Genomic DNA, 27,557 nt, shown 5'->3' with positions numbered 1-27,557 from the left:
TGGAGGTAAATGGGAGCAGAACCTAAATGTGAACAGCCACTTACAGCACTTCCTAACTTCTGACCAATGGACTCCACAGCTACAGGAGCCTTCCTTTCCAGTTTGGATGTGTCAGGAGGCTGATTCAGACATGTACACAGACACACACAAGGTAGGGTTTCAGCCACCACCAGTATGCAGAGCACTGTTGGGAGCAGGGAAGCCACATAGCTTGTGCAAGCCAGACAGCAAACTACAGAGCAGAGAGATAAGACACCTCCCTGGTAGAACAGCACTACACCCATCATCTGAGTCATGGAGGCAGTGTACCCAAGCAACAATATCAATGGTTTTGCTCTGGTGAGGCTTCTGGGAGTTTTGGGAAGAGGTAGCAGAGTTATGCTGGACACAAGTATGCAGCAATAGTTACTGCTGCCATCTTCCTAAACCTTTCCAAATGGTTTAGGTGAGTTTTCTCTCCACCAACCAGTAGATGTGTCCTTTCAATCAATTCACTGAGTTAGCAGTGAAGGAATGAGCTTCCCCCCCTGCTCTGCATGCTTAAAGAGAGGGTAACATTGCCCAGTACCATGTTACCTGGCAGGACTGGGTGGCACTCATCATGCATCAGCCTCTGGTAGATTGCAGCCTCCCAGATTTATATGAAGCTACAGGTATTTTTTCTGCTTTTAGGGAAGGACTGCCAACAGGTTTTTTTGCAAATGTCCTCTCTGGTAGCAACAGGCCACCTAAGTCCCATGGCAACGTTAGTTTCCTGCCTGGATGAGCACAAATTTAACAATCAGGAGAAGGTTTTGCGAAACGCCTTTGGTGGCTTTCACTGCTTAGGAACAGGGATAAGCCTGACTACAAGTTTTGCATAGACCATTTTCAGATTTTCCTCTCTGGGCCACACAGACTTTTGCCCGAGGCATTGCTACTTTAAAAAGAAGAAAAAAAAAAAAGCCTAACTTAATCTGCTCAACAGATTTCTTGGCAAGATATGGATCTTACAGTTAATTCTGTCTGAGTACTTGTTAGACGCACTTATGTACATGCATGTTTTTATTTACAAAAGACTGGCACGCCCATGTCTGGCTCACTTCATAGCCTTTGTTCCAGAGACCTGGCAGGGTTTCCTAAAAACAGGATCCCATGTTTAGAACTATTATTCCATTTGCAAATAATAAAGTTTAATTTTGCTTTCGATAGATATTCAGGGGAGTAGATCTTGACTGTTTTGAGTCTTCACAGCTCATGAACGCAGGAGAGGTATCAGCACAGATAAGACAGGCATGTTTTTGAGCCAGAGCATATACTCACAGAAAACGTACTGCATTCTTCCAGCCTGGCAACCCCAGAGTGCACTGGGCTGCTCTGTTTACTCCGGAAAGGAGTGACTCCCCTCTGTGCAAGAGTTAGACAGAGGCTCATACAACTGACAAAGTTATTTGTTGTAAATAATTTTAGATATTTCAGCCTTCAACATTGACAATTTGTTTGCAAGCAAGGCCCTTTTTTTACACAGACCTCTTCTCTATTCTTAGCTAACCTCTCCTACCAAGTACTCCAGGCAAACAAATTTCAGCCTCCCAATTGTTTGCACGCTGTGTCCATTTGCTATTATTAGTTCTGTGGAGAGTGGTGGACTCCAAGTTCCTGATGAAAAGGAAGAGTACATTCCCTCTTCTCTAAGCAGAAGGACGCAGCCCAGCCTTGATCAGCAGTGCCCTGGTAGGAAGCACACCACACCTGGACAAATGTACTTATCCACCACCTCCTCCACTGTAAGATTATCAGGTCTGCTGCAAACTCCAAGACACTCAGGAGACACTGGTTGTGTTGTGATAGATACTTATGGTATTTTTGGCAAATGAATACTTTATTTGCTGAATATTAAAAAATAAATAAATAAAACCTGCTGTTTCAGGGTAGCCAAAACTATTTGTAAATTCAGGCAACTCCACTCTTCATGGAGTATTTGAACATTTAGCAAGCCAAGCCGACTGACAGCAAACTCTTCCAGTTGCTGCTGAGATGAAAAGGTTACCACTCCTAAGCACAATTCACTGTCGCAGCATTTCCCCACCCTAAGGGAAGTTGTCACATTGACCTTTTCTATCCACTTTAAACAGATTGCTTGATTACTTCCAAACTCAAACCTGTAAACTCTCCTGCTTAATAATAAATTAAAAAAAAAAAAAAAAAAAAAAAAAAAAAAAAAAAAAAAAAAGAAAGAAAGAAAAAAAAAAGAGAGAGAGAGAGAGAGAGAGAGAGAGAGAACATACTACTATCAAAAAGTTCTTGGACCTTCAACCACTGCACAATTCAAAATTACACAGGTATTGTAAAGTTACACAGTAATAAAAACTGATAACAAGGATGTAGGGGGAGAGGTTCGGAGAGGAGAGGTTCGGAGAGGAGAGGTTTGGAGAGGAGAGGAGAGGAGAGGTTTGGAGAGGAGAGGTTTGGAGAGGAGAGGAGAGGAGAGGAGAGGAGAGGAGAGGAGAGGAGAGGAGAGGAGAGGAGAGGAGAGGAGAGGAGAGGAGAGGAGAGGAGAGGAGAGGAGAGGAGAGGAGAGGAGAGGAGAGGAGAGGAGAGGAGAGGAGAGGAGAGGAGAGGAGAGGAGAGGAGAGGAGAGGAGAGGAGAGGAGAGGAGAGGAGAAAAAATTTGGAGCAACAGCTGAAATAAGTCATCAAGGTCAACAGCTGAAACAGATTTAAGAAGAGAGCAGGCAAGTTCGTGGAAGAGAAATGCCTTGGGTGTTACTAATACATAGAAAGCATGTTTGACTGAGGAAATCCCTGAAGATAGTTGAAGGCCAGGAGCACTCTCAGGAAATGCATGCTTGACATGCTCAAAGGCTTCCTCAGGCACCCACATCTGGCCCCTGCTGGAAGCAGGACGCAGCACTGAGCAGCTTCTTGGTCTGGCACTAGAGAGATACTTGACACCTGGCTAAGCAGATGTGGTGGGCAGCCTACATACCTGAGGAGCTGGATGCTTCGTTCAAATCCCTATGTTACTTCCAGCTGAGAAAGTCTGATGAAGAGACGATTCGTTTGGGTAGTAATGATGCAGGGCTAGACTGTGGGATGAAGAGGGGGAAGGTGGTAATAGACTTTGAGCACTACCCGTTATGTATATATTCATTGCATAGTCAAGCAGTGCTTTTTAAAGGGTCTTTAAAGACCACAGAGCAAGGTTCACTGTGAGAACAAGTGATGCCAATGTGTTAGGAATACAAGCTCATGACAAGTCTGTTTTCTACGTCTCCTCCCAAGGATACAAGTGTCCCTGTGATCAAGTAGCATTTGCTAATGCATGCTTCCAAAGAAGTACTTTTCTAGTCCTTACAACCTCTCCTAACAGTTTTACAAAAGTAACATTGCCTCCACTTTTTAAGGTCAAAAAGACTAGTTTTTTCTTTTAACAAAGGCTGTTGAAGCAAGTGGGATAAGTGACAGCATCTAGATTTGATCTGCATCATTAATACTGACTTCTAAAGAAGGCAGTTCACACAGGGCAAGTGACAGGATCAAATATATTAGGCGGGCACAGGAAGAATAACCATCCATCTTCCCTGCATCCTGAATTTCTCCAGAGTGTGTAAACGACAACACTTTCATATCACTAGATCAGCCAGTTGGAACAGTCCTGGGACCACTTCTTTCAGCAGTTAGTATGGCTTGTACACAATCTCCCTGTAGGGGAATCACAAGGTCTTTTTCTAGACGTGCTAAGAGAACTAAAGCACCACCTCTCAGAAATCCTGTGGTGACTCAGGTAGATTTACATACATTATTGGTCCCTGGTAAATTTAGGCTACTGAAATGTGTGTTGGCCACACAAAATAAACAAAATATATTTTCCTGTGGCATGGTGGAATAGAGTTTTAAGAGTATCAGGAGTACATTAAACACTTGATGTCCTATTTAACTTTTGTCTGGCACTGGCAAACCTTTAAACTCCATTATCACAGATGTGAGTGCATATGAGGAGAGCTGAAAGGTTTTGTAGGAACCGCAGGTTCATCTCAGTATGTGTGCAAGTCATGAAGCTTTAGTTTTCAAAAAACATTTGGGATTTGTGCAGACGAACTTTGAGTGATCTGCGTCTTGCACTGAACTACTGAAAGCCAGGTACCACGTCGAGATGCAAACTGAACAAAGCCCACGCCTCAAGTTCTGGTCCTGGGAGCAGTTTGCCAAGTCAGCCTCATGTCCAGCCTTACCAAGGTATCTGAGTTCACTGGCCATTGCAAAACTGCTGTCCTAAGCCATTAGTAATGCCTGTCTTAACTGAGAGACCTGTAAGCTCAGCACAAATCACAAAATCACGAATCACAATTGTGTTGTGATTTCTGTAGGAGAATAGTACGTATCCTCCCAGGCCAGTTTCTACAGACCCTTCATGTATGGAATTGCCTAGGAATTGTACCCAGAGCTGAATCAACAAGGATTGGCATAGCAAAGGATGTGTGCACCCAGCACCAGGTCTGAAAACTCCCTTGCACTGCAGACATAAGATCTTCCCTCACCTTGCATGCTGAAAACTCCCTCTCTCCACATCTGATTTTTCTTCATTAACAGTATGCAAAGCAAGGTGCAACACTGACCCTTTCTCCCTCAAGGAGATGGGGTATGGTGGTGTGGAAGCCCATGGGGAGAGAGCTGTACAATTTAGACCCTCTCACTTGCTTCAGGGAATGGGCTGAATGGGTCTCTTTGTTCCTGGGAGGACCATCCCTGCTGGTGGCAAGAGCCCTTCACGCAGATGCTGTGGGCAAGCTCTTTCTGCAACAGTATGAATGGTGAGCCTTGCCCATAGGGATCCCAACTCATTTGCTGCATGTCAGCTCCTGGGCCTCATTCCCTAAGAATTCACTAATCTATAGGGTAGCTTTTTCCAGTCAGAAGCCCTAACAGCTAGAGATAAATTAAAGCCGTAATTGGAGCTGGACCAAGAACATTTGAGTAACCCATCCAGCCTAAGCAAGATCCCCCAAGACAGGAAATCTCAGCAAGAGCCTAGAAAAAGATTATAAAAGAAAATAAGCCCAGGCACCGCAGTTGTGACGGTGGGATGGCCCAGCAGAAATGAGAAAACATCAGAGGCTGTAAAGCCCATTACTTCTTCAGGCTGCTATAACTCCAAGTCAAAGTATAAAGCAACTTCAGCTGTGAATAGAACTTCTTTTAAAAAGAGAAAAATGGCATCCTTTGGGACTTGTGGTTTATTTCTTGTGGTTCTATCCTACAGCCTCTTCTGCTGTTGCCTGTCCCTGAGTACCTGGGAGAGGAAAGCTAATGAACACCACGCATGAAAGTGCAAGCTCAGGCTGAGCTGCAGCCTGTTGATTGTATTTCCCCATTACCAATGAGTATGGTAATACCAATCCTCTCCTCAGAGGGAAACACAGGCAAAAATGTACCTGCCATGGGCTAGAGCCACATCCTGGTACACAGACCCTTGCCATGGTGTTTCTCACAGGCTAAAACCACACTATAGGTGCCTGACCAGGGGGGCAGGGACATTTGTCAGGTAGCAGTGCTGGGATTTTACAGGCCATTTCTTGGCTCAGCCCTGCTTTGCCTCTTGTGCAATAATGATGTTCTTGAGGTCAGAACTTTTGTCTTTTTCATGTAACTCCACTGACATGACTGCCCTGACCCTCAGTTCGGGTTCTTTCCACATTTAGGGAGGCATATTGCTGAGGATGAGGGCTGGCCAATACACTTCCATCTCCCCCAAAGGCATCGCTGGGGGATGCAGCACACTTCCCATCACAAATCCCACAAAAACTGGAGCAGCATTTCTCTTGCTTGCACATAGACACACCACAGTCTAATGCAGTGGTTACACAGGACAAGTAAATTTCTAGCAAAAATGCCTTTAACTGTCCTTACCAGAGCACTGCCTCGAGGCTCGGTGAGGCTTGGGTATACAGGAAGGTGGATATGCATAGAAAGCATGAGAAATCTGAGCACAGACAAAGGGGACTTGTATCAGAAGTAAGTGGGAGAGAATTAAGACTGCCAAGCTTTTAAGAGGAATTGGAATTTAATGAAGTGATTGAACAAAGAAATTGAAAGCCTCCATTGCCTCCTGTAAGGGTCGAATGGATCTGAGCAATACTCGGCTTGGCTGCATTACAGGGTTGTTATTTAATTTTAAAGAACTTGGAAGCTTTCAAGGTACTTCATAATTCTATTGACATTTATGATTTGAGATATTTAATCTTGAAAACACAAACAAAACGCTGATCTGTCTCTCACCCAAGAGAATTGGGAATCAGTGTCTGCAGCTTTTAAATGCAGCCAATCTAGGGCCTGCTTGCCATGAGCCAGCCTTTACCTTGCTCTGATGATTCCAAGCAGGGAACTTGAGCTTTGCAGAACTGAATTATTCAATCCTGAATAATTTTTTGACTTTAAAACTACATTGCTTCATATTTATCTTGCAATGTTGGGACTCAGGTCTTGCTCCTGGAGGAAGCCCCTGCCCTTTCCCCACTGTGTTTGGGGTGGGGCCCTTCCTCTTATAATCCTGGCTGGAATGAGTGGAGACACGGCCAGCAAAACCGTGAGAAATATTAAGTCTCATATTAGGACCAATATCCAATTCATATTTTTCAAAGCTCAAGTCTGCTCACATGTGAGGGCAGATGTTGCCAGTAATCGTGTATTAAAATGGAAGAATATATGTGTCAAGCCTGAAATTAATTAGAATCTGATTCTGCTCTTATTATCAGGCATGAAATTCCCATTGACTAAACAGGACGTTGTACCCTTACAACGGACTTTGGTCCTTAATTTTCACACCAAGAAATTGGCACTGACATTTCAAAGACATTACAGTAGCAGAAAGCTTGACCCTTTGTCCTTGCTACCAAATGTATTTTCAGAGTATGACCAATTTTTAAAAACTAACATTACACTCCTTAGTTAGTGAATGAAGAACCCTTTGAAGATCAAAAATGCTATTATTATTTCCATATTTTTGCCAAACCAAAGCTCCCATGCTGAAGCCATCTGTGTCAAATGCAAAGCATTACCTCCAATACTTTCTTTCTGAGCAGACCATTCCCATGTGACCCTGTTGTTCTGTTTCCTTGTCTGGTTTCAAGATCATTTTGTGAAGATGCAGTCCAAAAAAGTGGCACTGCTTCAGGGACAATGGGAGGTGCAGCTGGACAGGATGGCAAAGCAAGCTCTGATTTGGAATTCACAGTCACGTTAGGGAGCAGTAACCCAGCATCCATCCTGGGTGTCAGCAGAGATGGAGGATGTGCTGGAGGTGGGGCAGTGGATCACTCCTGCTCTGGGATGGGCAGGCTTGAGGAAAGGAGGGTTGAGGGGGACAAGGGAGCAATAACCAAAAATGAGAGGAAAAAGGGGCAGCAAGGAAAAACTTCTCCTCGACTGCCTCGCACTCAGCACAGTGCCTGGCTGGTGGCGTGTTACAGTGTGAGTGGAGCATGAGAAAGCAGATGAATTGCAGATTTGGACCAAGTGGAAACCTCAAGAGCCTCATGCTTTGCAAAAGGAGACAAGACTCCCTTTTGTGGGCTGCTTTGCTGAAAATCCTCCCCTTTGAGCTCCCACAGCCACCCCGCATGCCCGTACAGTCAAAGGGCCGTAGCCAGAGGGGGGCTGGAAATAATCTAGAGGACAGCCAAATCCACAGGAATTTTTCCATTGATTTTAGTGCATTTTTGATCAGACCCTTGGCGAGGCAGAACTTGCATGTTTGATACCAAACTCCTCTGTCTCCAGAGAGAAAGAGAAGGGTTGGGTAGAAAAATGGGAAGTATAGGAGAGAAAGTTGTTTTTTTTTTTTTTTTTTTTTTTTTTTTTTTTTTTTTTTTTTTTTTTTTTTTCCTTTTCTTTTCTTTTCTGTAAAGCTTCTGCTGTTTCACAAACTAGCGGGTGCAGAGGAAAAGGGAGACAAAAAGAGCCAAATCACTATGTGGAGTAAGAATCTGCAGTGCTGAGAGGAGGAAAGTCTGCCCTGTGTGAGGTAGTATTTCTGATCTGCAGGCGTACAAAGCCTTCATAATTGCTGGAGTCATTACTTGCAGTAGATGGCAGAGACATGACAGGTACTGCAGGACACATAATAAGCTGGAATGAGCAGTGATGTTAATCCAATACCATCAAAGATCGGGCTCATCACAGGAACCCATTTAGAGTCCACAACAGCAGCCCTGATATTGCTAAGGAATATGTTTCATCTAAGTACAGACCTCACTTCAGTCCACGGCCGTACATTTGTTATTTCCTCCTCTGCTCCCAGATGCTGTAGCTACAATTTATCCACCCTAGTTTATCCCGTCCACGGATCTGTCGCACTGTTCATTAGAGCCTGGATTCCTGCATTTTATTTCACTACCTAAACTATCTCCCATAATGAGGAGGCTGCTAACAACCTTACAGAGTGTATGAAAAAATTGACTTATCTTCCAGCCCAGCTTCTGAGGCTGCAGGTGCTGAGCTGCTCTGGTGCACTTAGGGGCTGTGAGCTGAGTTTCAGTTCTCAAATATTTTCTATTTATCATCATTCCCAGATGGAGCATCAGTGAATACTCCAGAATACCTTCTCACTTCCACAACATGCCAGGTAAGGAGAATATGTCTAGACTGAAGGCAAGGCTGAAGCTATGGATAATTTTTTTCCTCTAGCAGCCCCTTGACAGCTTTCAGCACAGGAATGACAGCTAAGGATTTATGGCTAGGTTGCTGAGTCCAAGAAACCAGACACCTTACTCAGGTTGCTTTTGTAGGGTTGGGAGACACAGGAAACAGCTGCTGCAACAGCATGGGAGGATATGTTTAGTCAGAGTTTTGTGAAACATATTGCTGAAGGTTTATTAAATTCAAATCTGACTGTACAGTTTATGGCCACTAAGCCTGATACAAGAGTTCCTGCAGACAGACACGGGCAAGAACTGGAGCTGAGCTGCATTTGACTTCAGTGGTTATTGTGCCCAATTTTGTGTTGAGCATTTAACCTGTTCTTTATTTTTAGCTCTTGAGTTTTGCATTGTGATTGCTCTGAACTTTGCTCCTTTGATAGCAACCAGAGTGCTCCATCCAAGCAAAACAAGACAAAAAAGCAACTACAACTTTTAACTACTGCTGTAGGGGAAGCTGTGAGACACAGCAAAAGGCGCATGTGAATTTTTACCAAAGAACTTAATTAGCTGATTGCTTATTTAGAAATGATAACAGCATGACCTAATAGCCCCAGCATTCAGAGATTCAGTAGCAAAGGTCTGGTTTGGATATACAAATATACCACAGCTCTATCAAACCAAAACAGTACTCGTTTTACTACATTTCTGGAATATAATGCATTTTCCTTCTAAAAAAGCAGAGTGGCAGATTCCAGGGACTGCAATTAGCTTCCCATCTTAGTTTTGTGGCTCTTCCATTTATTGGCTGTTGTCAAGGAGAACTTGTTCATCCAGGGTTCAACTCTGTCTTGTAAACTTGATTAATTTCTATTGGAGACTCTTTATGTAGCATGCATAACCAAGATAGGGGGACATAACTGGAAGGGAACTGAAACCACAGAGAACACAGCCATAAGGGACTGCTGTTTGTACTGAGGAAGAACCAGCCACGCCTTGATCTTCAGATACCAGTTCCCTCTTTCTGCTGCACACTGCAGCTCCATCTCCTTACCTATGATTAATGCATTCACATTTCCAAAAACCTGCGGCACGTTGAGTGTCAAGTGAATTTTCAGGAGATTTACGACAATGCTTTGTGTTAAAAGTAAAGTCTTGGTCTCTACGATGCTTAACCTTCTCCCAGTCCTCTGTTCAACATTCCTGTACAGTTAGAAAGGAAACCCTCATGTTCCCAAACTGTATTTGAAGACATCAGCTTGTAACTAAGATAAGCTGGTAATGATTTATAAAGGTTTACATAAATCTATATAAGGTTATAGATTACTGGCAGGATCCACCCATCAGATCAGTCATTTCCACAGCTGCCTGAGAGTTTGTGCCCAGCTCCCAGCAGCAATGCTGTGTTGGCAACTGGACGGTAGTGTGCCATGGCCCGTGGTCAGAGCACTGTGGCAACCCGAGAGCACTCTGAGTCCCTGAGGATTATTAGCTTCACTTGCACCAAGTCTAAATTAGCTTCCCAAGTTTTCTCCAGTGGCAATAGAGGGAGAACAGGACACCACATGTTTATGTTGGAGCCACACAACCATACAAGAGGGGACTTGATCACCTATTGCTCCAGATCTGGGTTTTTTTTGGGTTTTTTTGGGGTTTTTTTTGGTTTTTTTGTTTTTTGGGGGTTTGTTTTGTTTTGTTTTTTGTTTTTTGCCTTTTTTTTTGTTGTTTGTTTGTTTGTTTGTTTTGTTGGTTTTTTTGTTTGGTTTGGTTTGGTTTGGTTTGGTTTGGTTTGGTTTGGTTTGGTTTGGTTTTTTTTCGGGGCAAAGTTAGGATTTTTTCAATAGGTTTAATCTGTATAATTTTTGCAGCAACATACAAAGATTTCTTTCAAGTGTTCCCTAGAATGCTTTTCATCCTTGAATTGCTGAAATAAACACTTCATCTTAAACAACTCTAGATTCATTGAGCTCAGAGGAGCTGAGCTGTTATTCAGTGGTAGCAGTGCCATTAGCACTGCAGTTAGAAGTTGTCTTCAGTCTATTAGATCATCAGAACAATGATATTCTGCATAATTTCAGATAAAGGTCCACAATTTGCCCTAATTTCCAGGAAATTATTTGTTTTATTATAAATATTTCCTTAGTTCAATATTCAAGACTTACAAAATGGCTTTCCAGGAGCAATGTGTGCATTTAAATCTGTAAGGGGATTTAGCATCCCTCTTCCAAACAGCAGTGTCTTCCTGGCTGACCTCTACCATGCCTGTAAATCCCATGTGTCTCTCCAGAGCTCACGTTACCCTGTGAAAGGTGGGAACAATCATTAGCCACAAATGAAAGCTCAGAGGCCTCAGTCAGGTACTCATATAGCTCATTATCACTCTGAGAGGAGAGGAGGGTATAAACAGATGATCTCTCACATTTCAGAGTCCAGTACAACGTGCTCCCTAAAGCATTCATCGAGAAAGACCTTCTCTACCGTCCTCATAAAGGGCTGCCCACGAGCTCTGGGACTGGTGAGAACCAGCCTTTTGCATTTTGGGTGCACCTGGAGAACCAAGTGAACACTGTTACCCTGCAGCGATTAAACTCTACCCATGGTTTCTGAGTCACAGATAAACACTAAGATCTAACAAAGCTGTCTTAGTCCCCATTCCTCCTGACCCTAACACCTGATAAAATTCTTGGGGAAATAGGATCAGAACTCAGATAAACAATCCACACCATATCCAAGCACTCACCTTTCTACTCACCCTTACTACTGCAGACCACTCAAGCTGCCAAGGCTTTCAGAAATCCCCAGCCATGCCATCTTAGCCAGCATCTCTAAATGAAAGCTTTGCATACCATCCTGGTGCTAATAGATCCAGACTACTGCCTGGCAAGCAGAGAAGATGGCTTAAAACCTGAAGGCCAGTCAATTAGTTGGTCAATAGCCATTCACACTTTTTTAACCATTTGCTACTTTGAACATGTTGTCCAGCTTCTGTCAGCTTGGAGGGTCCTGCCTCCACTGCCTGAATGGTGAGTGAGGGGCTCTCTCCTTGTTTTCCCCAGGCATAGCAGGCTCTGACCCTGGGGAGCTCAGGCCTCCATCCCCACCCCTCTCCACAACACCACAAGTGCAGCACAATTTTAGTATTTTCTGTGCTAGTCTCCTTTATACAAACCATATCTGGGTGTGGCCCCCGGAGCTGAATGGTGTGGGAGCACAAGCCACATCCATCAGCCCCAGGAGGTGCTCCTGGGAAAGCTCATTGCATGGGGAACAGGTTAAAACACTTCATCAAAAAAGCAAGAACAGCAGGAGAGAGGCAGTAAGGGAGAGAGGAAGGAGTGAGGGGGTACAGGTTAAAATTGGCAGTGAATTCTGTTTGGAAGTTGCAATACAGGCCCTCCTGTTCTGCAGATGTTCACACTTGTCCTTAAAACCTCTGCTTCTACCTGCATACACATTAAACGCAGCCAACTCATAGCAAATCTTACCAGAAAGTGCAGTTTCGGGAAGACAAGAAGCATTAGGAAATTCAATTAAAATTTAATTGTTTCAAGTCCCACAAAATGTGCCTTTTTTCCCCCCAGTGTTGAAACATTAATTTTCAACTTGAGAAGTATTTAATTCCTTTCAACATTTCTGTCTGAAATGGCATTTTTCATTTGAAAAGCATCCCAAGTTAAAGTATAAGGAAAGGCTAGGCACCCCAAAATAAATATTTTCCAAATAAAGTGCTACGGGTCAACCCAAAATTATTTTTTTGGTTTTGTATTTTCCCAGAGAGCCTAATAAAACCTTTGGGATTTGATTCAAGACCCAAATTCTTTCAGGCTAGCTGGTGCCTAGACAAGCCCTTTATTTTCCAGGCTCTATTTGCACAGGATGTTTTCACCACCAGATTTGTGCTTAGTGCTATCAGCTTCTCTGGATTTATCACATGCAAAGTATTTTATTCTGGATAACACAAGAAACTCCATCAATCTTCTGGCTCCCTAACATGTACTGGCTTCACAAGAGCAGTGGGTCACAACTGATGCAGGGAGAGCCAAGAGGATATTTTGGACAGAACACAGAGCAGTGGAAATAACTGGCATTTTTACATGCCAGGAGGCAAAAGTGTCAAAGTCCACGGCTGTTTTGTGTCACCAGAAGCAGTGAAGGGTCCCCTAGAAGCTGCTGGACCTTCTAGTGGGGACAAACGTGGCTCTGACTCTGCCAGCACCTCAAGACAACCTCCTCCATTCACACTTTCCCATGTAATATGTGCCAGACTTCTCTGCCTCGGTGATGTTGGGTTTTTGTTACCAAGTTCTCAGATATCACATCCATGGGAGGAGGAAAAGGGGGGTTAATTGCATTTCTTTAAAAAATAAGGAAGTTAAGCTTATCTCTTTGCCTGCATATGGGGAGCTGTGTGTCCTGGATGAGTGAGCTGACGTGAGATGGTTTCTAGGCAACTTCTGCAAGTCATGTTGGAACAGGAATAGGAATTAAAAACAAAACCCAAGCAAGTCAAAACAAGTAGCAGCTACTCCAAGCAAACCAGTTTTGACCAACTTGTAGGGTTCGTGTAAGGCCTTTTGTGGGATTAATATTGCTTTACTCCTAAGGACAGAGAACCTGGCACCCCTGTGCCAGCATCTATTGTGAGACACTCGATAAGCACAGTTCTGCAGACAACACACATAGCTTGTGTGTGATAAGAGGCCTGTCACACCACGTCATTGGGATGATATTACTTGACTGCTGAAATACCATAACACAAGTGTTCCAGGAACCTCAGCCTGAGTACATCCAGAAGCTGGAAAACAGTGTCAATAACTCCAGTTCTTTCCTCTTTCCCAAAGAATTTTTGCTTTGTATTTATCAACTCACCATATGCTTTTCTTTTATTAAGGGATTGGTAAAGTTTAGGCAAAAAGTCATTTTCTTGGGAGCTGCCTTTATTTGTTTCTTTCCTATGTAGTACAGAAATGAGGAGGACATCTCCTCTTCTTAGCTTATTCTGCAGTACTAGGAATTGATCACTGTACCTTTTAGCCTCAGCCCACATTCAGAATTAAGGTAAGCTGATCCCCTTCCACTCAAAAGTAGTTCTTCCCACATCTTACCCAATTTATGCAACTACAAAGGTCTCAGACAGAACATAACCTCACTCATGTAAATCTAGAGCTGCACTGTTTTTCCAGTGTCAGAGTAAAATTTAGTCCTCAGTGCCACAGAAGAAAATTATTGGTTTCACAGCCCACACTTTCTGAGCCAGCATAACAAGGAGTTTAGCATGCAGTGTTTACAGCCTCTTCCCTTAAGTCGTGGAGGGTAAGGAATGCCTTACAGAGATTTAATTATCAGGATCCCATTCTGCTTCTGCATTTGCTGGTGTGATTGAAAAGCAACTGCCGCAGTCTGAATTAGACTGGGATGGGGGAATTTGTGTTGTCAGTAAAGTTCAGAGCAGATGTTTTAAAAGACAGAATCTCCGCCATCATTTCGAAGCACATGTTCAGGTTTCAAGGAGTGGGATACCCAAATCAAGTAAAGTGTGTAATAATCAGGCCATCAAAGCAGTTTCATTAAAAAATCAAGCTTTTCTATCCTCAAAGTTTGTATGGCACTGTTTGTCTGACCAAGTAAGTAGGTTACAAGATGTGACACTTAACAGATTTTGTTGTCCACATGAAGTCAGAGCAAATCAAAGCTATAGCTAGAAAATGAAACCTCTAAGTCTAATTCATGCTTTTCTCCCAGTCCCGAAGAAATGATCGACCAGCAAAACTGCTGGGATTTCTTCCAAAGCTAGGTTATGTGTAGCCCCAACACCGACATTAGCAGTGGTGTTTTCTCTTCTGAAGAGCCCAGAGCAGCATTCCAGATGCTTCAAATTGCTCCACGTGTACCCAGCTCCTGATCCTTCACAGCTCCCAGCAGACACAGCCACTGACTGAGCGCTCCTCAGTGGCAGTGGACTCTCCTCTAGGGATCAGGCTGTGCTGGGTGACAGCTCTGCTGGTGACACGCTCTGGCTCCATCACCTCTTGATGGCAGAGGTGCTAGGCTGCCCTGCCACAGACACCTTGTGCAGCAGGACCCTGCTGGTTGTTTCTATGGCTGTTCCTGTCAGTGCTGGCTAGCTTTTGCCAACCCAAGCTCAATCACACTAGCACTTCATTCCCATGCATTTGACCTCAGTACCTGGAGTGAGACAGATCCTAATACTGCTGAGTGACCATACACAGACTTACTTTATAATCCCTTCCAGGTTTCTTCATGCCTGCTTTCTTCAGAGTCCCTGGGACACACTCAGACCGCCAAGACTCCAGCCTGAGTGAAGCTGAGGCAGAGAGTGGCACCGGCCTCATTTTCCCTTTAGCCTTCAGACGCGTCCCCAAGCCAAAAACTCTGCTGCCTTCAGTAATTCTGTGGCCTCCTGTCATCACTGAAAAGCTCACTGCCTGACTAGCCTGCAGACAGAAACGGGCCTATATAATAGAAGGAGGAGGAAAAATTAGCTATAAGGCTGTGCTGTGACATAAATTATAGGCAGTAATGACAGCAAAGACATCCATGGTGTAATTTGTAGTGACACAACCTCTCTCTCCACTGTCAGGCTCTGCACCTGACAGAGGGATAAACCCCTAGACCACATGAAACCACTCATAGTGTTGGGTCTGAAGCATGTTAGTTTTTCAGAGGCTCCTCCACTTCTCACTACCTTTTACTAACTCTCCACCATCCAGAAGACACCCCAAGGGCTACTTTAGGTGAGGCCTTGGATTAGTCAGAGAGGTTGCTTAAGAACAGGCAAAGACAATTTCTCCTCTCAAGGGTTCAGGCTACTCCCCTAGTAAGATTTACAAACAGCTCTTGGAACAGGAAAAGGAAAAAAACAAAAAACAGATGTCACCTATTGTTGTTCTAACTCACAATGAAGGACACCAACTAGGTTTTCAGAGTATTATTACTATTGTTATTATTGTTGTTGTTACTGTTATTGTTGCTCTTATTATTACTACTACTATTAATGCAGAGTGAGAATGAAGGTGGTACCCAACATAACTCACATATTAAAGAAGCTAAGTGCTGTTCTGTATTACTTTTTGAGATTTTAGTGTTTTCCAAGGGCACTAGCTCAGCCAAAATGAAAATTTAGCATCAGAGTTGATGGATCTATCTGCTGCTCTAGCCTGTGCCCTTCCCCTGCTATCTATCCCTACTGCTGGATGAAGGACTGACCCACAAGATCACCCAGCACTACAGGAGTCATATGGTTATAGATGCTCTCTCTCAAAAAGGTCCTAGTTTACCTCTCCAATGTAAGCAAATACATGGACAAGTGTACCAACAATGGTTAGATTTGTTTCAGAAACCTCTGATGGTTTCAGGAATTTAAAAGTCCAGTCAACCATGAAAGGCCTTTTCCATACTCTCCAAGAGGCTACCCAGAGCTTTGTCAGTTCTGCTCTGTGAAGGAGTCTGACCCCAAGGCATGGTGGTGCTGCATGGGTCTCACCATTTCAAGGATTTCACAGGAGAAGGCTGAGGTTCACTTATGAGGTCTATTGGCCACCTGTAAAATTTTCAGGATTCTCTGTTATGACATAAGCAAGTGCAATTATATTGCAGATTAGAAACCACCATGTAGAATTTCAGAGCAAATGTCTACTATAGGTTCCTGCCTTCTTCAGGAGTAATGGAGATCCACTTTTAAAGTAATTTATCTTCTTGATCTGTGCAGTTTGTTTCCTTTAGAGAGCCGAAGACACTGCAAGATACAGGCACATCTGTTTCCTGAATCCAAATTTACAGACAGCTTGCTCTGTCTCATTATATGTATGAATCTGTGTGCAGAAAAAACCCTATTGTGTTATGCATACACACAGAATATACTGTTCGTGATTTAAGGTAAAGCCTTAAAATCAAAACCATTGCAGGTATCAAAATCTCAATTCTGCAGGCTCACATTGCATGAGATTTCACCATAATTTTACAACATTTTCCCTGGTGGGTTGCTCTTCATTGCATTTCTCTAAAGGAAAATAATGAGCAAAGTAGAGTAGACAAGGGCTTGATTAGCTTCTGGAACATGGTGCCAAATTTTCAGCAGAGTCCGAGTTAAAATAGCAGGAGAGGAAAGATGAATCACAGGATCATTTTATTTAGAAAAGACCTCTAAGATTGAGTCCAGCCGTTAACCTAACACTGTCAGGTCCATCATGTCCCCATCTACGCATCTTTTAAATACCTGCAGGGGTGATGACTCATCCACTTCCCTGGGCAGCCTGTTCCAAAGCTTTACAACTCTTTCAATGAAGAAATTTTTCCAAATATCCAATTTAAACATTCCCTGGTGCAACTTGATGCTATTTTCTCTTTTCCCGTTGCTTGGTACTTGGGACAAGAGGCCAACTCCCTCCTGACTACACCCTCCTTTCAGGAAGTTGTAGAGCATGACAAGGCCTCCCTTGAGCTTCCTTTTCTCCAGGCTGAACAATCCCAGCTCCCTCAGCCACTCCTCATCAGACCAGTGCTCCAGACCCTTCTCCAGCTCCATTGCCCATCTCTGGACACACTGCAGCACCTCAGTGTCTTTCTTGTAGTGAGGGGCCCAGAACTGAACACAAGATTTGAGGTGCTGGCCTCAGGGCTGTGCCACAGCACAGGCACTTCAGCACATGGTACAAGATAAACTTCATGGAGTGGTGGCAGTAACTGCCAGCAGAGTTATCTGATTGTCAGAATAAACGCGTAGCTGTGGTGTGAAGACTGTGAGACCATGGTGCTTGGTGTACCCTGCTACATCCCAGCAAACAGCCAAGCTTGTATCTGCATGAAACAGCTCTGTCCCCAAGTAATGCCTTCAACAATTAACTTTCACATGTTAATTATCTGTTTTTACTGTCCTCAGTCCGCTTCACTACAGCCTTTTGCTCTGCCTTTCATCGCTAAGTCTTGGTTAGCCACATACTTCTCTTTTTGTGGATGAGAAGGTAGGCAGCGTGTCTTGATCACTTAGAGCGTGCATTAGGTAAGGAGTCCCAGGGGAGATTGCTGCTTTGCTACTGCCGACTCCACTGAGAGATAAAGATGATCAGAAGCTCAGGCAAAACACAATTTTATGATGTTTTGAGCAGCTAAGACTCAAAAGGTCTGCAAAATGCTTCCAGGCAAGGTACAGATGGGTGACCATACTGTCACCTCAGAGGGATTCTGAGCTGCTCCATGTCATTTTCTGAGGTACATTGGACTGCAAGAAGGAAACTCCTGTAAGAGTGTGAATAGTGATTAATTAGATATCTCCTTGCCCTGCAATATCAAATCAACATGAGAAACCAAAAGAAAATGTTAAGGCTGAAGGATGGGGCAGCTAAGCAGTATAAAAATGTATTGCTTTAAAAATGTTTCATTTTCATTATACATGGATTATTCTAGAGGACTTCCACTGAAATTCACTAAAATCCACTACTCCAGGTTTACACCACTGGGATCAAAATCTGGCCCCCCTCCATAGGGAGGGCTCATTAAGGTGTCTGTGACCCAGCAATGTAAGAGGCCTTTGTGTTAATAATTCTCTAGTATCAGCTTTTTGAAGTATTCCAGAGACCTGAAAGAAGACCAGAGCTGCCTGGAGCTGCACAGGAAGCCAAATTCACGGTCCCATTTTATCTCAAAGTCTATTGCTTCTGCCTAGTGAAGTGTCTGTGTTCTCATTCAGAGTAAAGGCATCTGCAGGTAAATTGCTCTCTGCTCAGTCTAATGGACCAGTTTCAGTTTTCATTTCTGAGGGAATAAATCTTAGGCTCCCTTTTCTGACAACACTGGGTAGTTCAGTGTAGGAAATTTCACCCAACAAACGCAAGACCCTGAATAGTTTCCTCACTTGGTTTCTTCTTCTGCAGTCCTAGAGTTTGATTTTAGTGTGAAATCAGTGTCTCAAGAGGCACAGCAAACTTAGAGCAGATGTCAGCAGCTTACCCACAGAAGACATTTCAAAATGGAAGGTGCAACACACCAGCATCACCTGTCTTCAACCTGCCTCTGCCTTTGGAATTGTGCAGTCAATTGAAGAGCCAGAATGGGCCCAAAGTGGCTTGGCTTGGTGCAGGACACAAACAAGGAAGGAAAGTGAAGACTGAAAAACATCTACCATGTGAGCTTCTGCTTTTATCATCTGCAAAAGAGTGTTCTTTTTCCAACAGCTGTTTTTGTGCAAAAGGCTTTTGCTGCAAAGGTATTCTTAAAAAGCTTTTAATGAAGCAGTTTCAGCAGCACAACAGATGACGCCAGGAAGAGGTAAAATACATTTATGTCACTGTTTCTGTCCCCTGCTTCTGTATCTCTGCTCTGTCACTACCAGCTCCAGAAGGAGCACGACCATCCTGCACTCAGCAGCACAAACGCTGAGCTTTTTGAGACACACAGGCACTGTTGTTTTCCCCTGCAAGAGGATTATACATGTAGATAAATGCAAAAAGGAAGGGTTGGTTTGGTGCTGCTGACTCGGTAAGGCAAATGTAACACCATAGAGAGGCCACGAACGAAGCAGACAGGGAGTGTGGGCTGCAGAACCCTGCTGATACCTGTGCAAAATGTTGCTGTTTATCCAGACTGGATGGCTGCACTTTGAAACTCCAATTCCATGCCTTAAAAGGGGGGTTCACTTTGCTCTCTGCATTTCTCTGTTTTCTGACCTTGATGCTGGAAGGAGAGTAGAGCAATTACCTACTTTTCCGCACCAGTACTTGTCAAAATAAGCAAGCCAAATAAGCAGCAAGTGAACAGCTGTTCTTTAAAAAAGCACCTGGGATGGGGCTGGAAGGAAAAGAAGGTACCTTAGCAGGGTCTTGCATCTGATAGATCAATAAAGGCCAGATTCAAAGACTGGTATTTAGACTAAACACTAAAATAATTTCAGAGATTAGGGCCTGAATTGTTAGCACCTATCATAAGGCATTTGTATGAAGATCATATATGAGCAATCAAGAAGTATTCATCACTGGAAAGTAAAGGGAGAGATCCCCTCCTCTCCACTGACTGCCAAGGAGGGTCCAGGAGAGCCCTTCTAATGGAACACACTGAGCAGAATGTTTAAGGCTGCAAGTTGGCGACAGAGGCCATGATTAGCAAATTTGTCTGTTGTATTCAAGCTAGACATTAGACAAGAACTCAATTACAGGCCTCACTGCACCAGTGATGGTGCAGCAGGAATCTAGTTGCTATGCAGATGTGGAGGCTCTCTCTGATGCTCTGGAATGTCCATGGGGAGTCACGTGCAGAAGAAGGAGCCAGTCACCTTGAGGAATGGAAATAAGAGAGCGATAACCAGAAGGTACTGAAGAAAACCCAGGCAGTATAAGACAGAGGTCAGCATTTGGTAGCCCCCAAACTATGTGGTGAGTCTCAGTCCAGCTCCCTGTGCCTGACCTTCATGGTCAGTGATGCTGAAATGAGAGGGCCATTCCCTGTTTGAGTACCTCTTTCTTGGGACATGCTTCAGCTCTCTGAATGTCTGAGAGATCTGGATCTGTCTGAATGCACTGGATCTGTCTGAATGCACTGTTGTGCAGGAGGAGACCGTGAGTTCATAAAGGCACCCTGTGAACTGCAGAGAATGGTCTTGTCAACACCTGTCCAAACTCTCACTCCCACAGTGCTCTTTTCAAGTGTATTTAAAGCTCCCTTTCACGTAAGCGGCAATTTCCCTTCCCTCCCTCCTACAGTTTAGGTTAAAAGGGGCAGGAGGTCCTTTTCCATATTGATTTGTTTTCCTGACCTTTCAGATACATGCAGAGAAGATCAGCAAATACACACTGGAAAATGAGAAGAACAAAAGCACAGTGCTTGTTCTCATTCAGAGAAGTAAGACAAACATGAGATTTAGCACTGGGTAGAAAATAAACTGTCTTCTGAGGAAGAGAAGAAGCTGCCTGTACACAGAAGTGACTGTGAGGAGTACAACTTTGTACTGCAACACCAACGGAGCGAGCTATGACAATGGAGAATAAGCCTCCAGAGAGCAGTCATCTTTTCAGCAGAGGGGTTTTACCTCTTTATTTTATTTTTTAAAGGAATTTAATTTAAATACTCTTGTCGAACAGAGGGAGATGAGATAAATTATTTTTACATCTTTGCAATTATTTTTACAATATTTACACCCTGCTATTAAGCTGGTCCTCACCACAGTGCACTGTGTGTGTGACACCCTCATGTGTGGATTTGGTTAGACATAAAGCAGACTCCCTGACTGCTAAAACTATCCTGACATTGTCTCACAGTGACTTGACCAAATTCTAAGATGGGCAGTAACATTTTTTCTTGCTTAATTCCTCCCACGTGTCCAACAAGATTTGATTCTCATCTTCGCTGCCATATCTCGTAGCACTGCTTTGCCTTGCTGTATTCCATGCTAAAAAGCAGACATGGCACAGCAATGAACAGAGAAGCTGCTACAAAGCCTTTACCAACCTCACAGGGGCATGGTGAGGATTAATTAATTGGTCTTTCAGAGATTTAATATCCTAATGTATAAATAGTACAATCATAATAAAAAATGATTTTTACATTACCAGAATCAGTTACTGAAATCCCCAGTAAAGACAATACTAGCTTCCTGCCAAAAAAAAAGAATCCAAGACTGTATTCCAATCTCACTCCTACTGAGAGACACAAAAAAATTAACCCAGGCTAAGTTTTACAGTCAGTAAGTTATATCTCATTAAAGAGTTGTATAACATTCCCTTTCATAATTATACTGAAACAAATTAGGATAATTTTAATTCTGAAGAGAAGAATTTAAGGAATTCATCCATTTATATGGCATTGATAATCCACTTTCAACTCACATATTTTGTTAATTCAGATTAAATTCAGATTTTTCTCAGCCACTCTGCTTAAGCAAATCCTCACTCTAGAGCCACTACCTCCTTTTAGAGATACTCATCAGCAGTTTTTCCAAGTTCAATAACCTTGTGGATTTATGAAGCTGGGAATGGGCAATGGTTTCTTCAAATACTCAGACCTCTGGGATTCAGATCTCAGCACCAGAGAAATGAAGGAACTGAAGAGGAGATTCCCATGTCCCCTTGCTCAAGATATTACATAGGGTTGCTCCAAACTATACTCCAAGGGCAGCAACCAGGACAGACAGGCTGCAGCTTCCCCAGTGCCATTCCCTCTCCCACCTCATTCATGCACAGTGCTCAGAGGCAGCAGAGGTCAATCTCACCCTGCAAAATCGACTTCTTCATGTACAGCGTCCATCCTAAAGGAATCCTCCATGGAGCACTTGTGTTTATATGGCGGGATGAGATGTAGAATTGAGACCTCTGTCCAATTTTTGTACCAAGAATACCTGCCAGGTCTTCAGGACCTCCCTTCAGGCATAACTTCATTGTTTCAGAGACAGAAATACTCTGTCAAGTTTCAAACCCTCTGAAAGTTGTCACTAACCCACTCCACTACTACCTGGTAGTACAGGTGCTACTACAGTGCTACTACCTGGTAGCACTGCTACCAGGAGCTCTGCTGAAAGACTCCAGCATGCATGCAGAGAACCCACAAGTGGGAAACCTAAGTGGAGTACCCTGCATGCAAAGAGCCAACACTCAATTCAAAACAACCAAAACAACCCTTTCCTTTTGCCCCCAGGCTCTGAAATTCTCTCTGAGAGTGACATTCTTTTAAAAGAAGAGCAGTCAGATACAAACCTTTCCCGTGCAGAAGCTGACACCTGGCCCACGCTGTGGTGCACGGGGACAAATTCACTTGGGAAGAGAACACCTCTGCTCGCTGTGGGCTCACATCAGGGCAGTGTGCTGTGGATGGCTGCAGCTCCTCTGGCTGAGTGTGGAGGCAGTGCCCTAGAGAAGGAAAGCAGAGTGTGGAGGCGGTGCCCTAAAGAAGAAAAGCATCATTGCTTTGTGTGCAGTTAAATCTGGCTTGCCACCAGGGATGTGTTGAAGATACAGGGGGTCCTGAGGCTACATGCCACTGAAGTATTTTGAAGTTAGGGCAGATCTATTCATTGCTAAGCAAACCTTTACGAATACATTAGTGTACCCTGCATTAGCCATGGGAGGTGTTCGGGAGGCTACAAAAGAGCCTTCATTAGAGATGCTCAGTGGTGAGGAACTGAAGCACCCCTGCATTCTGCTGAGAGAGGAACAAACACACTGCTCAGAGCAGGTTTGCAGACATATACTCCACTATAAAGTCCTCTTACCATGGTGTTGAGTCCTTTTCAGCTTCTTTGTTCTAGCTTTCCTTGAATTTTCTCCCTCCTTTACTCACATTTCTTATTCCTAATTGCTCCTCTGTCTTTATCTCACTGTTTTCCCTTTTCCTTCCCACCTCCAGCTGCGAGGTCATTCTTCTGCCTAGATCCCAGAAGTCCTAGGAATACAACAGCAGATACTCTGACACTTCACTGCCCCCACAGTCCTCTCTGGCATGACCCAAACACTTTCAGACACACAGGCCTTGGTACATGTCAACTCAACACATTACCTGCACTTTGTTTTACTGACTGGTCACCTAAGAGCTCTATTTCACTTCTCCCTAGATGGTAAAGAGGTCCTGTAGGGTCATGCATCCCCATCTCTGCCCTCTGGAATGGTCTTACTTATACTGGCTGTAGGTATTGTAGCTCTGGTGATATTCCTGAACCAGGCATCTCAATTAGATTTCCCTTTATTTAAGGGTACCCAGAATAAATCTGGGCTTTACACCCTGCCACCCTGAGGTACCCTTTGTGCTAGACTTGAGGTTGATGTATTTTTCACTAACTGTGGCTAAGGATAAATAGGAAATCTGGATTCAATGAAGCTGTACACATGCAGTCTGCACTGGTTTCAGTCTTTCCTAGCCATGGAGAAACTCATAGCCACAGTCAGCTGCATAAAAAAATCTATTAATTCATAACCTGTGAATTTTTGAGGATGGGGAACAATTATTGTACTATGCTTTCCATGTATTATGCAAACTCTTGAAGCCACTCAACTGGCAAGACAATGAAAGAACATTTTGCCATAAAGTTCATTTTATTTGAAAGACCAAAGAGTCACATGTGCTCTCCTTTTAGCCTTAAGGACAGCAGTAAAACTAATGCCTTTTTCAGAGCCACTGCTATTAAAAGAGAGGTGAGGGAGGGCTTTGTTTTTTAACTGTCAGAAAGATATATTCACTTTTAATACATGTCTATGCTACTCTACCATTATACAGGGGAATTTCATTTTGGTGAGACTATGGTGATGTAGAATTTGCCTTTTACGGATTTTATGGCCTGTATTATATTACAGAGGAGGGATAAGCACAATAAAAATCTGTTTCTGTAAACTTGATCCACATCCATTACATACTCTATGAAATCACTGCCGGGTGTGGAGCCCTTTGGCTTATTATCCTTGGCATAAGAAACACCCCAACAACTAAATTAACTTAGATTCTCTGATACAGAGACACACATATATATGGCTGCCTTCAGGACAAACTCAGGTACTAGGCTAGATGTCAGGATGGTGACATATCTTGCTTTTTCTTCTGCTGGTTTAACAAATAACTAACAACAGTTTTGGACTGTTCATGTCTGCAGTTTTGCACAACTTGAGGTTGAAGCCCCAGTGACTGAAACTGCTGGTACAGCCTGTTCCAAGTGTATAGATTCATGAGGACAAATCTTGTGAAAGCAGAAAGACAGACCCAGATGAAGTGAACTAACTGTCCATCCCTCAACAAGCAAACATGTGTGCTACACCTATTGCCCTCCTCATACATTCTCCTAGAGTGACCTGCTGCTATTAATAACCCACTACTATCAGGGTCCAGCATGGAGTATCAGAGCAAAGGAATTTGCTCCTTTTTGGAAAAGGCAGACAGCCAGGATATTCCCTGCCCAGATTCTCTGAGCTTCTCGTGGTGCTGTACCCTGTCTGTGCAAGGACAAATTTTGTAGCCCCCTGCACTGGTTTAAAAGGGTGTGCAGCAGATGAATTGGGTAGAAACAGAATGTGGATTCACTGTGGTGGGATGGTTGCAGTAGGCACTGACTCTTCTGCCTTCTGCAACTGGATATTCTCCTGGGCAGCTGCAGTTGGAGACTGCTCTCCTAAGGCAAGAAAAATGCATTCCCTGAAGAAATGAGCTTTGGCTTCTTGCCAGGACAACAGGATCTGCTTGATTAGAGAGAGGTGTTTTGCCCACAATCTGCAGGGCATTACATCTGCTTCGTTGAAAGCCTAAATCCTTTATTTAGGTCTGACCCTTGTTTGACCAAGTCAAAAGCTCCATTGTCTTCAAGTAGCATATGATAAGGGTTCCTAATCTTTTAACACATTCAGGAGCACAAAGTTCATTAATTTCAGTCTTTTAGAAAAATCTCTGGACAGTGAACCAAAGTTTGCTCCATTCTGAGCTTCCTGTGGTAATTTGTTTCAGATCTTCAAAGATGTTTACCAAATTTAAATTTTCACTTCGTTTTTATAGGGTGGAAGTTTTGTGCTTTTTTGGGATTGTTTATGAGTAGCAATTGCATCATTGATTCCTCTCCTTCTATCATGCAGAGTGAACACAGGCACCTTAATAATTCTTCAAGTCTTATTACCAGAAACCACTTCTTAATTTTGTTCTGCAAAATATATATGTGTTGCTTGCTGCTTATTGGCTTCTGGTCAAAGAAAATAATAAATGAGCACAATACATTCAAGAAATGAGAGAAGAGAAATATTTTGGATGTGAAAGTATTAAACTGCCAGCAATTTCAAAACCTTGTTCCGCTTGCCCCAGCCCCTCCAAACCACATCACCCTCCTGCCTTCCATGATATCATTAGTCCTGGAGGCTGGGAAAAGCCAAACTAATGACAGCTGCTGAACTCCAACTTCTGCAAACAGTCCAAGGACAATCTGCTCCTTTCCAGACCACTTTTGGGGGGAAAAGTGCCCTTCAGTGTAAGTGTACATTTCTAAGTGTACAATTGGTATTTGCCAAAAGACCACATACAGTCCAGAGCTTTAAAATCATACTGTGGGATTCAAAAGGGTATTTCCTGGCCATGATGATTTATGGTGCTGCATCAGAGATCAGAGCCCTCTTTGAAGAAACAAGGTGAAGCCCAGTGGCTTTGTCAGGAAGTGAAATGCTCTGCTGAGTTATCCCAGCCTATGTGGATGAGTGCTGCTGGCTGCCAGGGCAGGGCCTCTCATCCATTGGGTTCAAATGTGTTCAGTGATCACTAAAGCCAGAAGAGGTGGAAGGACACATCCTGTGCTGTGCTCACTCAGAAACAGAGCAGGTGCATGCATCCTAACCACACTCTCAAGAGGCTGACAGATACAATAAAATGGTTTTGCCAGGACTTCTGGAAAAAAAATACATACCCCCCAGCAAAGTCTTAAACACGGAAGATCAACACTGCAGGGCAGTCAGCAGAAATCCACTCCAGAAATCCAAAATACAGCCCAAGACTGAGGGCCTGGCAAAAATATCCTCACTTACCTGGGTGGAGAAAAAGCATGGGGAGAGCCTTCAAAGTTGCAGCCCAGAGAGGGGAAGCTGGGCTGAGGCAAGAGCCTTCCCCCAGGCGTTCCATTGTCATCCTCAGGTCTTTGTCCCTCACTGAAGAACAACCCAGGTATTTCCAGAAGATATCAGATGTCAAAACCATCCACTGGCTTCTGCAAAACGGAAATTCTAGCCCTGAGCAGCTCCCTGCATGATGCCAAACATCTGGTATTGGTGCAGACCCTGCCCTGATGTTACCAACTAGGCAAGAAGGGGCATCTTCTAAAAGCCTATCCCCCTTTTTAAGCAAAAAAGCATTTGACGATCTGGATTGTGGCTCAAAAACATCCACTGACCAATCTCTGCATTTTAATAACATGACATAACAGAATATTTATGCATTTTGAGAAGCTGGGGGTTTTTTTCAAGCAAATGTTCCCTGCCTAATACCTTATGCTAGCAGACTTTAATGCTGATTCTGTATAGAACCTGTAGGCCATCTGGAAGGTAAACAGCTACACAGATACAAGCAGCCTACCTCAAAGTTATGGCAATAAGAGATAATGATCCTGGCTGCAAAGGCAGAGGTAGAATACTATTCTCAACACCATCTTTTTAAAGTTTTCTCTCAGCTATAAATCTCCTGCCTCTGTCATGCCAAGCCCGGCCTCTTTGTCCTCATGTTTACACAGGTGTAAACCCAGGAATAAATTCATTACAGCTGGTAATGAGAATTTTCCTCCGTTCTCAAACAGTGGAGTGGCATTTTACCAACTCGATGGCAAGGTCACTTTGTCAGCTGGCAAAAAAAAATTAAAAGGTTCTCTCAGAACAATGTGAGATTGTGCTTTGGCCCACACATCTTCCAGCACTAAATGCCACTGTTAGGAAACAGCAGCACATGGCCAGATAGTCCAAAGCAGCACATGAATGTGGTGCCAGGGGCAAACAGCTGGAGTGGGCCCAGCCCTCTCACTCATCCCCTCCCTGATTCCTACAGCTTGTATCCAACCACAAAAACACCAGGCACTGCCTACACATGAGGCAACATAGCCTTAAGAGAGGTGAGGTGCACAGCAGAGAAAAATTATGTGATGACTAAAAGAGACACCGTGGACTCCAGGGATGGGGGTACTGTGTGACAGCAGACAGTTCAGCCCCCAGTTTTGCACAACTTCCCACACTGCAGAGGTGGTGGGAGGCTCAGGAACCCTACAATGGTTTTTTTTTGTAATTAAATCGTGCTGCACAGTGAGCTTTTGCTATAACAGGTCTGGCTGAGTTACCATGCACAACGACCTGCTCAGAAGCCACCTCAGCATGAAAAATGACTGGAAAAATACACCTAGAATTCCTCTTAACGTGAGTATATTTTCTCCCTCTCCTCTCCTCTCCTCTCCTCTCCTCTCCTCTCCTCTCCTCTCCTCTCCTCTCCTCTCCTCTCCTCTCCTCTCCT

General features: G+C 43.7%; 1 protein-coding gene across 7 annotated transcripts in view; it reads right to left on the bottom strand.

Annotated features, from left to right (window-relative positions):
* LOC134555512 (uncharacterized) overlaps positions 1-26,726 on the bottom strand; it is a 126,197-nt gene extending 99,471 nt beyond the window's left edge. For 3 of the 7 annotated variants that reach the window (XR_010081444.1, XM_063407141.1, XM_063407149.1), the window contains exons 1-2: positions 26,096-26,629; positions 22,313-22,465 (exon numbers count right to left, since the gene is read on the bottom strand). Coding sequence is in view for 4 of the 7 variants with exons in the window: in XM_063407141.1 (XP_063263211.1) it covers positions 22,313-22,465; positions 26,096-26,480 (538 nt within the window). In the remaining 3 variants the exon portion in view is untranslated. The other 4 variants (XM_063407167.1, XR_010081445.1, XR_010081446.1 and 1 more) reach the window with 4 other exon arrangements.
* Positions 26,727-27,557: the final 831 nt, after the last annotated feature.

Source organism: Prinia subflava, chromosome 1 (assembly GCF_021018805.1).
Source record: "Prinia subflava isolate CZ2003 ecotype Zambia chromosome 1, Cam_Psub_1.2, whole genome shotgun sequence".
Classification (NCBI taxonomy): Eukaryota; Metazoa; Chordata; class Aves; order Passeriformes; family Cisticolidae; genus Prinia; species Prinia subflava.
This window is presented reverse-complemented; position numbering and strand designations above follow the sequence as displayed.